Raw genomic sequence first — 14,212 nt, 5'->3', positions numbered from 1 at the left:
AAAACTAAACCAAGATGAGTTAAACTATCTTAACAGGCCCATATCAAGCATTGAAATAGAAACAGCAATAAGAGACCTCCCAGCTAAGAAAAGTCCAGGACCAGATGGTTTTACAGTGGAATTTTACAAGGCCTTCAAAGCAGAGCTCACACCAAAACTCCTCCAACTCTTCAATGAAGTTGAAAGAGAAAGTTCACTACCGAACACATTCTATGAAGCCATCATAACCCTCATCCCAAAACCAGGCAGGGACTCATCAAAGAAAGAGAACTATAGACCCATTTCTTTGATGAACATTGATGTAAAACTTCTCAACAAAATTTTGGCCAATCGACTTCAACAATTCATCCAAAAAATCATACACCACGATCAAACAGGATTCATTTCAGGGATGCAAAGCTGGTTCAATATACGCAAATCAATTAATATTATTCATCACATCAACAGGAGCAAGAATAAGAACCACATGGTTATCTCAATAGATGCAGAAAAAACATTCGACAAGATCCAACACCCCTTTATGATGAAGGTTTTGGAAAAATTAGGAATCCATGGAACATTCCTCAATACAATAAAGGCTGTATATGACAAACCTACAGCCAGCATTATACTTAATGGTGAAAAACTAAAGCCATTTCCTCTTAACTCAGGAACAAGACAAGGATGTCCATTCTCTCCACTTCTCTTCAATCTAGTATTAGAATGCCTAGCTACAGCAATAAGACAAGATGCAGACATAAAGGGGATCCAAATAGGGAAAGAAGAAATAAAACTCTCCCTCTTTGCAGATGACAGGATCTTGTATTAAAGAATCCCATAGACTCCACTCCCAAATTACTCAAGCTGATTCAAAACTTTGGCAAAGTAGCAGGGTATAAAATTAACACCAAAAATCAATGGTTTTTCTGTATGCCAACAATGAGAAAAGTGTGGCTGAAATTAGGAAAGCAACTCCATTTGTAATAGCCCCACAAAAAAATAAAATACCTAGGAATTAACTTAACCAAAGAAGTGAAGGACCTCTATGATGAAAACTTTAAAATCTTGAAAAAGGAAATCAAAACAGAACTTAGAAAATGGCAAAACCTCCCATACTCCTGGATTGGAAAGATTAACATCGTGAAAATGGCAATACTTCCCAAGGCTATCTACAAATTCAACGCGATACCTATCAAAATTCCAACCTCATTCTTCAAGGAAATAGAAGAGGCAATCCAAAAATTCATATGGAACAATAAAAGACCCCGAATAGCAAAAACGCTCCTCAACGGAAAGAACACTGCTGGAGGAATATCAATACCAAATTTCAAACTCTACTATAAAGCCATAGTAATCAAAACAGCTTGGTATTGGCATAAGAACAGACCTCAGGACCAATGGAATAGAATTGAAAACCCAGAAATGAACCTATAGACCTACAGCCATCTAATCTTCGATAAAGGAGCTAAAACAATAGAATGGAAGAAAGACAGCCTCTTCAGTAAATGGTGCTGGCAAAATTGGTAAACTACTTGTAGAAAACTAAAGCTAGATCCTTATATATCACCCTGCACCAGAATCAACTCCAAATGGATCAAAGATCTCGAAGTCAAAGCAGACACTCTGAAAACACTACTGGATGGAATAGGAGAAACCCTAGGTCTCCTTGGCACAGGCCAAAATTTTCTGAATAGAGACCCGGAAACACAACAAATCAAAGAAAGGTTGGACAAATGGGATTGCATGAAGTTGCAGAGCTTCTGCATGGCAAAGGACATAGCTAGCAAGATCAATAGAAACCCCACGGATTGGGAGAAGATCTTCACTAGCCATACAATGGAATTCTATGCCTCCATCAGAAAGAATGACATTGCCCTATTTGTTAGGAAATGGAAAAACTTGGAAAAAATTATATTAAGTGAAGTAAGCCAGGCCTAAAGAAACATAGGTCCCATGGTTTCCCTTATTTGCAATATCTAGTATATGTATGAGTCAAGCGGAAAAGGTCAGATAATGTGATGTTAGGAAAATGAACCCTTAGATATGTATTTTAATGTTTTTTTCTTTCATGCATTTGTTTCTACCGCATTTATAAGATTATCTCTTTGTTGCTTTGTATGTCCCTCCCCCACAGTATAACCCCTGCTTTCACTATATTTGATGTCAGTATAATTTGTGGAGGAGATGGGGAAAAACAAGTCGTTTAAGGATACAGGTGGACTTGTTGCAACAATGAGAAGTACAAGTTGTCATGTCGAAAACGAGCTTTACAACATTGATGGGCGGGGGAGGATTGGGGGGGGGAGGCTGGGAAGGGATGTGAAGGGTAAACAAAGGAGGAGGCTGCAATGCTTGATAAGAAATGTACGCATTATCTTGCCCATGTAATTGTAACCCCTCTGTACAGTATGTTCACAAAAATAAATTAAATTAAATTAAAAAAAATAATTCAATGCATATCCTACAAAAATTAACAGAAGAGAGGGGAGGGCAGTTGGGAGGGAGGGTTGAGAAGGCTGTAAGGGGTGATACTCATCAAGATGCAATGTATTCATAAGCCACTTTGTTAAATGGTAACTCCTTTGTATGACTAAAGATAATAAAACTAGAAAATAAAAGTAAATATTTTTTTAAGAAAAAAAAACTCAGAACTCAGTCCTCTTGAGGTAGAATCAGCAGAAAGGGTCCCCTATTCTCAATGTGCTAAAAGAATAAGAATAAAGACAAAGATGAGCACAATGGGTGAATGGATGGAAAAATATCAAATTAAAACTCCAAGAAAATAACCAGATAGAAATTCTAGAACTGAGAAAACATGAACTCTGAAAGAAAGCTTTTATTACATGAACTTACCAGCAGAATAGACATAGTAGAATAAGGACTTTGAAGATAACTCACCAGCAGAATAGACATTGCAGAATAAAGAATTTGAAGATAACTCAATAGAAAATATCTCAAACTTAGCCACAGGAAGAAAAGTTTCAACAACAAATAAAATAGAGCAGACCAACCAAGACCTATGAACTAATATCAAACTTTCCAGTGATCAAAGAAACAGAAGGAGAAAAGCACAAGAATGAGGCAAAAGGAATAGGGGCAAATGTGATATCTTAGGAATGTTCAACTGATGAGACATCAAACCATACTTCTTCTGAGAACTCAATGAACCCAAGAAGGAAAAACACAAGTGAGACCAACGTATACACCACACTTAAAACTACTGAAAACAAAACAGTCAAGAGAAAATCTCAAAAACTACCAAGTGAAATAACACTTTGTACTCAGATAAGCAATGGTACTGGCATACCATCAGAAATGATGGGATCCAAGACAATGTAAAGGTATCTTTAAAGCACTAGCCAGCCATAAAGAACAATGAAATTATGTCCTTTGAAGGCAAATGGGTGAAACTGGAAATCAGCATGTTAAATGAAACAAGCCAGAGTGACAAATTCTGTCTCAAATGTGGACTCCAACCCCCTCCCCAAAAAGAATAAAATGAGCACAAAACAAAGGGACTCTGGGGCTGGGAAGGTGGCTCACTAGTAGAGCGCTTGCCTTGCATGCATGAGGCCCTGGGTTCGATTCCTCAGCACCACATAAGCAAAAAGAATAAAAGCCGGAAGTGGCACTGTGGCTCAAGTGGTAGAGTGTTAGCCTTGAGCTGAAGCGCTGAGGGACAGTGCTCAGGCCCAGAGTTCAGGCCCCATGACCGGACACCCTCCCCCCCCCCCAAAAAATTTCAAAAACAAAAAACAAAGGGATGCCGGGAATGGGAACCACTGGGAAGAGGGGGTGAAAGGAAAGTAAGAGAGGAACTAAGTCAGTACAAAGTAGTTTATGTGTATTATATGAAAATAAAATAATAAAACCCATTATTTTTTAAAGGGGGCATAAGGGAGTCATAGAATGGATGAATTTCATCAAAGTACATTAAATTCATGTATGGAAACAACCCAATGAAATCCCTTTGTGTAATTAATATATGTTAATAAAAAAAAGTGATGAAAGAAACTGAAAAGGACCAGAATGCTGAATCTAAAAAAATAAAGGGGACATGATGACAAAAATGATATTTTGAAGAACTTTAATGATTCTCTATGCCCATTATTTGACAAACCATTTCAAATCACAGTATTTGAGTTTGAATTCATTTTTATTTGACTAGTGCATTAGCTTTGCTTTGTAGGAATTCAGAAGTGAATGTTTGAGTGTGGATTTCTGTATCTCATGCGTTAGTGCTGCAATATGGCTTTTTCCTCAGAGTTCTAAGTGGAAAGGCACTTTCAGGAGTGGAGCTGTGGCTCAAGTGGTAGAATGTTAACCTTGAGCAAAAATGCTTAGGGATAGCACTTAGACTCTGAGTTCAACCCCAGTACATACACACACACACACACACTCACTCACTCACAAAGAATGCCTGCCCCCAAACTTTCCAAATGCTAGCATAAGGCTGCCCTGTGGTCCTAAGAACCATCCTCTGCCTGTTACTATCACAATGGGCTGTTAGGAATCTTTGGTCTATACTCCCACCTTCCTAGATGGTTGGGAGGGGATGAAAAGAATGTTTGAACGACTCCTAAGACCATCTGTGTCCTGGGCTCCCAGCATGCATTGTACCACCCATCCCTACAACCCCTAGAAGGGGAGATGGTATCCTCAGATCACAGGTGAGGAAGCAAGGGTGGGTCTTCATCACTGACCATGTCAGGAATGAATGCCGTGGTCCAGACATCATGCCATCTCCCCCCTTGTACAGGTGAAGCCAGGCCTGAGGCTCCTTTGTGTCACCCACCAGAAGTCTCTCAGCACATGGAGATCAGTGCAGGTGCAGCCTAGACACAACTTTAAGATGGATAGCTGAGCAAAGGAGAGACGAAAATTTCTTTTTGAAACTTCGGGTAAGCCAGGCATCAGTGGCTCACACCTGTAATCCTAGCTACCATAGGAGGCTGGATCTGAGAATGTGAGGTTCAAAGCCTACCAGTCTGCAAAGCATGTGAGACTCTTATCTCCAATTAACCACTCAAAAGCTGGAAGTGGAGCTATGGCTCAAGTAGTAGAACACTAGCCTTGAGAGAAAAAAAAAATCTGGACAAAGCCCAGGCCATGAGTACACATACACATACACACACACACACACACACACACACACACACAAAGTGGCAATAACCATTCCAAGATGGACATATCTCCAAGTTGCAAACATATTCACCAAAAAACATAGCAGTCTTACACTTAAAAGAGACCAAGATAAGAAAGAACCCAGGCATGTACAGACAGCAAAGGTAGTTAAGAGGGTTCAGTCCCCCCAAACAGAGGGTGAGAACACCACACCAATGAGAACAAACTGGCATCGGCTCCTCGCATCCAATCTCCCAAGCCCTGAGCCATGAACACTGCACAGAAGCCTGAGTGTGATCCCATTTGCACAGAGTGCAGATCACTGTTAGAAGCTTGGGGCGGGGACGGGGGTGGGAGGCTTGGCAGGTGGGGGCTGTTCTGGGCAGCTGTACAATTATGAATAGGGCCTTTTTTTTGCTGTGTATGTTATTTTTAGGCAGAACTAAATGAAATTTCCGGTTTTATAGGTCAAAACAGTCAAACCTCAACAATTTCATATGGCTCAAACCAATACTTCAATAAAAACATGTGTTTAAATCCCTCTGGAAAACAGAAAGAAACATCCAGCACTGACTGGCAGAGTAAGCTTTCTGGAAACTGACCTAAATGCCTCTGCAGAAATAGATCCTGTCATCTGGGCTTCTGTCCTTAGCGAAAACATGACAACAAGCCCCTGGATCTTTCGGAAGAACTTGCAAATAAGCCCTGCCTGGGCTTCCTGGGCCCAAGCCAGCTCCCTTGGGCTTGCTTTCCCTTGGGCCTGAGCATCTCATCTGCCCCTAAAGCCTATAATCAGCTCTTGCTGGGCCCTGAAGACCAGTCAACAGGGAACTGGTCTTGTCTGAATTAGCTTCCATGGTATAAAGCTGACTCAAATTCCTCCATACAGAACTCCAAGATGATACTTTTTAACAAAGCAGTATGGCTGACATAACTATTATATTTACAAACACGATCCCAGAAGTAAAAAGTTCCACGCTTTTACAAGCCTACGTGACTCATAAAAGGCATAGCCTTTATAACTAATTGAGAAAACTATATCCACCAGTTCTGGAACTAATGATCTCCTTTTGTCATGTGATGAGCATATATCTCCTGGTGGGGAAATACCATCAATTCTGAGAGGTCTGGATGGAGCCGACTCATTTTACAGGGGCAAATAATATTTCAAGCAGAAGAAATGCTCCATCTATCAGACAACCAGGCAGATGCCCTCCCTCCCAGGGAGAGGAGACATGCTCAAAGAAGCCTGCTTATACGTGAATGGAAGGAAAGCTGGTAAGAGAGCTCCCCAGACGTCCTTCTGAGTGGAGAAAACAGACTGAAGCCAGCAAGAGGAACCAAGCATTTTCCTTCTACGTTGCCTCATGCAGCTTTGCTCATGACACTTTTGATGGATAGTTCCTGAATCACTGTTGTAAAAGGCCAGCAATTTAAGTCACCATTAGGAAACCACCAGGCTGAGATCCGCCCCTACCCCCACTGGCTGCCCCATTGGATCTGCCTCATTGGATGATCTCATGGCAAGTTATCATTTGTGGAGGCTGAAAGAAAAAAAAATCACTTGAAATATACTTCTTCTTCTTAGAAAGCCCATACTAATTTGTAATAAGAATATCATTAGCAATCTACGGCGTTTCTCTTTTGCATGCATTATGGATTCATTTTAGTAAAAGGATGACAGTAATGACATCAGCATGTTGTCTCATTTAATACTCAAAAGTCTAATGCTCATTAATACTGTGAACATCCCCATTGACCAATGGGAAGCAGAGCTCTCAGCTGGATTCACACTTTGACCACAAGCTCACTCTTCTTGCAAGGGAGCAAAAAACCAGGATCAGTATTGGCACCCCAAGGTCAAAGATCACAATCATACCCACTATACCAGACTGCCATTCATAGACCACCATCAATGTAATCAGAACTGGAGAGAAAACACTTAATGTACAGACCAACAGTACCTTACCTAATCAAACCCAATGAAGTATTATTTCCCCTTCCTCACATGAAGACAGTAAAGCATAGAGATTTTAAGCGATGTGCTAATTAGTAGCAGAGCCGAAATTCCAACAAAGATACGTCGCGCTCCAAAGCCCATGGTCTTTCACTCTAGTACTGGGCTCCAAACAACTCATTACTACATTGAACTTGTCATTCGATAGCCAGCAAAATGATGACAAGTGTATCTACCCAACCCTCACACCCCAGTTAGCACAGTGACCTCCTGTCCTTGAGGCCACCTCCAGCGACATGGCCCTGCAGGACAGCTGTCCGGCATCCTCTGTCGGGTTAGCTTCCTGCCTCTCAGCTCTGCTGTGACACCAGCCCCGTTCCATGGACTACGGCTCATCCCTTGACATCTAACCCCAGGGCAGAGGCGGAGGCAGGAAGCTCTCCTGTGTGGCCAAGAAGGAGAGGAGAAGCAGAGACTTTCATATAAGCTAGACCAGCCATCGGTAGCACCTAAACCAGACAGGTAAAAGAATCATCTGCTCCAAACACAGACTGGGGGCTTCCTTCCTGTCCATGGGGCAAGGCTAAGCCAGTCCCCTGGTAATCCTCCTGCAGGCATTCCGCAAAACGTAAGGAAGTTTGTTATAAACTGTCGTGGAATACCGAGTCTATGAAGATGCTCTGTAGAAGTGAGGTGAGGAGGCGGCAGGTCAGGCAGGAGCGAGGGGGAGGAAGATGAAGGCTCATCCTCGTTCCCAGAGTGCTGCAGCGGACAGCTGAGAGCCAGGCTTGAAGATGACTAACCGCAGCACAGATGGGAGAAGACTCACTCCCAGAGCACAGCGAGGCAGAGCCGCGAAAGTGACGGCACGCTGTCACTCGCAGAAGGGACCTGAGCCCCACGTGCCCAACAGGGCAGCCCCATCCCTCCCCTGGGCAAATACAGAGCTGGGGGCCCTCTGTTCTCTGTCTCTGAGGATTCTGGTGATTGCCTTCCTAGAAGGGCACTGAAGCCTTCCACATCTTCAATCTATGCTCATTTCCCATTATTCCCAAGCCCAACCTCCAACCTCCAACCTGAGACCATCACGGTGAGCTGGCCCCCGCCCCCTCCCCCGCCCCAGCCTTTTCTCCGTAGGACCCTTCCAGGGCTCACTATTTATCCTTCTCAGTAATGCCAAGCGCTTTGTTTCACCTACCATGACCCACTCAGCCTAGAGTCACAGGCTAGACCCTACGGGCAGTAATGACACATCTGCTAGTTACCAGCAGTACTTCACACATCTGCCAACCTCCAGCGCCCGCAAGCAAACCACCTGGACCAATAAAGCGCCAAACTTCCCCATGTCTTGCTGGAATTACCGCCGGAGTTTGTTAGTGAAGGGGACAGAGCACAACCACAGGTGTAAGTAAGCACCTCCAAGCTAGAAATAAAGATCTGCCAACTGGATGGAGGCTAAGAGAAGCATTAGAAGGGAAACATTTCAAAACCAGTGATTACCAAAGCAGAAAACAGCCGGCAATGGCCCATCGCGTGCCTGCTCTGAAGCAGGCACTGTCTAGGGGCCACAGGCCTCCCTTCTCGGCCCTGCCCCAGCACACTATCGGTCTCTCTAGAGACACTGCAGACAGGGAGCTATCAGGAGCCATTATGAGGAGAGAGGGACTCTAGGGACAGGGGAGCCCAGGGAACTCAAGACTGAAAAGTGGAACAAGCAGGCACCTTTGCCCAAGACCAGCATTTCAGAGCCTCTTCTTCCTCTGCAGAGCTGGGAACATAAGGCTTTCTAAGAAAACTGATGAGCACAGGGTAAGGAATACGGCATTGGGAGAAAGGACCCACCACTACTTCTTCACAACTGAGTTTTCTTTCTTACATTGGCAGTACTGTGGCTGGAAATCAGAGCCTCGTGCTTTCTAGGCAGGCACTCTACCATCTGAACCTCCCTGCCAGCCTCCCTGTTTGCACTGGTTTGTTTTAGCAAAAAGTGTCCTATTTTATAGCCTGGAGGCAGTCTGGACCACAACCCTTGGACTTGTGTTTCCCTGTGTCACTGAGCTGTCAGGTGCATGACACTGTGACCATCCACTGGCTGAGATGGAGTCTCACAACTCCTCCCCCCACACCCCAGACTGGCCTCAAATGGTAATCCTTCAATCTCTGCCTCCTAAACAGTTAGGATTACAGGCCTGCACCACAGCACCCAGCTGCAATCTTTATTCCAAGCAGCAATTTCCTCACCAAGGCCTGCCTTCAAATTCTGTGTCAAACCCAAATCCTATCTCCTAGGAAGTCTAAACCACCACCACCATCTCTCCACCTAAGACCCAGAGTGATGCCTGTCCCCATGGCCTCCTCCAGGCCTCGTGTACATCCTTCTGCGGAGCTAACAGTCACCAATGGCCATGGCTACAGGATGTGGTCACTTTCAAACCAGGCTAGAAGCCTGGTATGGAACCCCTTGTTCATGGGCAATGGCTTTGGGACACAAGATGGACTGACTGTTGGCTAGCTGAGCAAGCATCTTCAATCCTGCTACCTTCCAGAACCTTCTACACTTGTAAAGTGGGGTAGCAAAAGGGATCAACCTCTAGAGAGATGAAGCTCCTAAGAAAATGCACACAGGATGTCCTGGGCACACAGAAAGCTCTTAGCTGCCCAATGCCCACCATGGTTCCTCCAGAGAGGAGAGTTAAGGACCCAGACTTCGCGGCTCCATCATCGAGATCTAGATCTCAGAGATGTCCTCATTAGCTCGGTAACCTGGGTGGCTCCTTACTGCCATTGTGCTCCTGTTTTTCTTCGACATATCAACACACTCTCTTCACCAGGTTAGAAGGCACCAGTGAGCCCTCCACAACGCCACTTGTACTGGCGATGGCAGTGGTGGTGACTGGCATGCTGGTTCCAGTACAACACAGGGCGGCAGGGCTGGGGAATAGCAGCTCAGCACTGCTGAGCAAGGTCCAGCTCTAGCCCAGTCCAGCTCTTGAGTCTGTCCTGCAGCCAGTAAGGACAGCAGGATGGAGGAGGCTGCAGACACTGGTCCCTATCCCCTCAGCCCCAGGTCCTGAATAACAGCCATAGGGCCTCAAGACCAACAGCTTTTAGACCTACACAAGTTCAAACCCACACACTGTGCTTTGACCTAACCTTACACCTAACCAATTTACCTCTTGTTAAGCTAATAAACTTGATGAGGTAGCCCACACTTGCATTGCTGTTTGCTGTTTTTCCTCTCAGCTATTTGAGGTTTGCAGACAGTTGCTCAAGGACACCGAACATGTTCTGGGGTCAGGAGAGCTTCCTCTGAATCCTGAATGCACAGGACCTCCATGATCTTAGCACAATCTGCTAAGAGAAGACTCTTCCTGAAGAGTAAGCAAGGAGGAGCTCACATCCCAGCTGCCTACAGGTCCAAAATGCAAGTCAGATCGCATGGAGCGTTCTAACTTGAGGTCTATGGGGAGCATGTGAGCCAGGGAAGGTAGAATCCTTACTCGTGGTCCAAGAATGGGCACATGTCCAGGTGGGAGAAAAGCTTGCAAAGAGGTGATATATACTCCCTCTCAAAACCTAGCTTCAGTGGAGCAGGCACAGGTGGTTCAAGCCTAATCTCAGGATCTCAGGAGGCTGAGATCTGAGGATTGTGATTCATTCCAAGCCAGCCCAAGCAGGAAAGTCCAGGAGACTCATCTCCAATAAACCACCAAAACTCCAGAAGTAGAGCTGTGGCTCAAGTGGTAGAGCACCAGCCTTGAGCCAAGCAGGAGTATGAGGCCCTGAGTTCAAGCATCAATACTGTCACATGCGTTATGCACGCACACGCATGCGAGCGCGCGCATGCACGCATGCACGCACACGCACACACACACACAAAGAGGTAGTCTATCTTCCTGGGAAGTAGGGTAGACGTGTCAAGCTTTAATAGGTGATGAATTGTTTGGACTCCATTGGACAATGGTTCTGCTCATCTGGATAAATGGTCCCAGACGTCTGCGGGCTACAGAGACCAGTCTTTATGAATGGTGGGGAGAACCCACTGGATCCTGCCATCGCGTCAGGGCTAGAAAAAAAGGAAAGATGAAACTTTCCCCGCAGGCCAGCTTCTGTTGAAGTGCCAGAAGCTTATCTGAGAAAACAAGGGGTTATCTGTGCCTGTGTCACTATTGATCTAGCAGTCTCTATCTGCCTGTTGATAATGAGCATCTGAGCACTAAGATGCATAGCCAAACACACACACACACACACACACACACACACACACACACACACACACACAATCTCCATCAATCCCAAAGCTGTTCTTTGCAGGTAAGAGAGCCACAAGTTGGACATGCTTTGGACATTTCCAGTTTGATATAAAACCCAGGACTCACCCATCTGCCCTTCTGGGAGAGATGACATGAAGTAATGCAAAGAGAAACTTTGGAGAAAAGAACGTAAGCTGATTTTTTTTTTTACATAATACCCTTGCCAGACACCAGAAGCGCATAAACAATAATTACCAAGTTTTCAAATTCACAACCCAGCCCATTGTATATTTACAAACATCTCACAAACGTCTGGGGAAATATCTGAAGGGAAAGGTGGGAACAATACAAATATTTTGCATACTGTCAGACCATGTTAAAACGGGAATTTTCAGTAGCAACCAAAGCAGGTAAGTAAGAGCCTATCCCATTTTATTTCTGCATTTTTCATGCAAACATCCACCCACCAGATGTTGGATTCCACCGTCCACTATGCTATCATTTCTATCACATCATAATTGGACAGGGTTTAAGTTGCTTGCCAAGTAGACACTGTCCTCGCCTGAGCACATAGCCATCACCAGATCTAATGTTGGTTCCACAAGGTAGAAAGATCGAGTCTGAGAAGGGAGAAGTGCCTTTGTTTCTCCAAATTCACCAAGACCCGTTTAAGTTCTCCGTCCTGCTGCCCAGTGAATGGCACTAGTGTTTAGTCTGTCAGCAGGAGGAGGGGCTTGCCTGCTTCTTAGGGGGTGGGAGGGCTCGCCGCCTTTTCTGAGGGTGGGAATAAGCGCTCTGGATGGCTTAGGAAAGAGACACTTGCAGAAAGGACTCCCCTGACGCGTTGGCTGCGGGAACTGAAGTCGTCTCTGACAAGGTACACCTGCCACAGACGAATGAGGTTAGGGCAGAAATGCCGAGCATGTGGCTGGCTGTTTATCTCCGTGTGGGTATTTTCCAGAAACCTCGGCAAATCCTGAAAGTTCACGTAACTTTAAATGTTGAAAATGTGTCCAACCACAGCCAAAGGTAGAAGTGGGGGAGAGGAGTGCAGAATGTGGGGCCGGGTCGATGGGGAAAATCCCCAGGGGTCTCCCTAAGAACCCCGTGATCAGCAGGGTGGCCGGGCGCTAAGAAGGCGCTGGGAAGGAGCTGGGTCCTCTCCGCCGCCCCCCCCAATTGTCCCCAGATGCCAGCTGCTCGGAGCCCCCTGGGCACTTCGCCCCTGCCCACCAAGGGCCTCTGCCGGCACCATACACCAGAAACTCCAACCCCAGCGCTCCCAGCCCACACCCCCAGCGCTGGGGCCCCGAACCCCAGAGCAAACACCCCCGGGGACACCCCGGAGCCCGGGGCCCTGCGCGGAGACTCGATCGATCCGCCCCGGGCAGGGGACGCGGGGCCAGGGGAGCGGAGCCAGCTGGCGTCAACCGGAAAGATCACGCCACCGAGAGGGAGAAACTTCCGAGGGTGTGCGTCTCGGTCCCGGGGAGCGGCGGGACCCCGGGACAGGTGGTTGGGGGCTGGAGAGGGGCTCCGGCCAGGGGACCCGGCGGAGCCGGAGCCGCCCCGGGGCGCGGTGGGGACAGACAGGCCGGTGCCGGCGCCCCAGGGTCCCGGGAAGGGGACACGGGGGTCTTTTGCATCCCGGAAGCCACATTCGGGGGCCCCGGGCTGGAAGGGGCTCTCCACACAGGCCCCAGGCATTCGCGTCCGCGCAAACAAAGTTGGGGCGCGGAGAGGGCAGGCGAGTCCCCGCGTCGGCGCGCCCCGCTCGCAGCGCCCGTACTTACACGAAGACCCCGAAGAGCAGGGCTCGCACCCCGATCTCGATGGCCAGCTCGCGCATGGTGCAGCCCGGGCAGCTCCCGCCGCCGCAGCCGGTGCTGTCCGCGGCTCCGGCAGTTCAGCCCGCGAGGCGCGCCAGACCCTGGGCGGCGGGGGCGGCGCGCTCCGGGCCGCGGGCGCGGGCGCGGGCGCGGGCGGGCGGCGCGGGGCGGGGGGGAGCCGGGCGGGCGGCGGGGGGCTCAGCCCGAACCTCCCGCCACGGGCGCGGGGGTTCCCGGACGCCGCACCCGCGGCTCCCGGCGCTTGGAGCTCCGCGTGCGCGCGCGGAGCACCGGCCGCCGCGGGGACTCCCGGCTTCCTCGCGCCGGGCGCCGCCTCCCTCCGCGCCCCGAGCCCGCGCCGGGCGGGCGGGGCGGGGTGGGGGGGAGCGGGAAGCCCGGGGAAGCCCCGCCGCGGCCGCCCGCCCGCCCCGCCCCCTGCACGCTCCGCCCCTCGCCGCTGAGCGGCCCCCGGGGCCTGAGCGCCCCCGCCACGCGCCGGCCCGGGCTCTGCCAGCCTCCGCCCTGGATCCCGATCCTGCCTTGACGCTCCATCTCCGATCTCCAGTCCCTGGCGCACACACACTTACACACACACACACACACACACACACACGCACGCACGTGGGCGCGGGTGTGAGAGCGCCCGGCACCCTCCGCCCCTGCCAGGGAGGGAGGGCCCCTTCCTTCCTGCTTTCTGTCCCCGGGTCCCACTCCCCCCGGCCCCCATGCTCCCACGAGGTCACCTGAGGCGCCCCCTTCCCCCAGTGCCTCCAGCGCCAGGCGGCCCTTGGGCCCCCAGTCCCCCCTCGTCTCCCCCCCATGGCCAGGCATCTGGGTCCTGGTCCCCAACAGAGCGCCCTGGCTGCAGGTAGAGGACCGCCCGCTGGGTCTGGAGGCGGCCACCTGCGCCCAGCCCAGCTGGGTCTTGGCTCTCGCTTTCCCACTAAGGAAGGTCGGGTGTTGTTCATCCTCCTCTTAGCATTTGAGCCAGGCTTTACTACTTTAAACCAAATGGGTGTTTGACGTGTGAAACAATATCCCTAGCCATTCCCTTGTGAACTGGAAGCCTC

The 14,212-nt window shown here is 48.6% G+C and overlaps 1 protein-coding gene across 1 annotated transcript in view; it reads right to left on the bottom strand.

Moving 5' to 3' along the window:
• Positions 1-13,245, bottom strand: part of Plpp4 (phospholipid phosphatase 4) — a 104,472-nt gene extending 91,227 nt beyond the window's left edge. The window contains exon 1 of the mRNA XM_042701378.1: positions 13,107-13,245. Coding sequence (XP_042557312.1) covers positions 13,107-13,162 — 56 coding nt within the window. The 5' untranslated portion in view covers positions 13,163-13,245. The remainder of the gene's footprint in view (positions 1-13,106) is intronic.
• Between the last annotated feature and the right edge of the window lie 967 nt (positions 13,246-14,212).

Source organism: Dipodomys spectabilis, unplaced genomic scaffold (assembly GCF_019054845.1).
Source record: "Dipodomys spectabilis isolate Male_0828 unplaced genomic scaffold, ASM1905484v1 ptg000289l, whole genome shotgun sequence".
Taxonomy (NCBI): domain Eukaryota; kingdom Metazoa; phylum Chordata; class Mammalia; order Rodentia; family Heteromyidae; genus Dipodomys; species Dipodomys spectabilis.
This window is presented reverse-complemented; position numbering and strand designations above follow the sequence as displayed.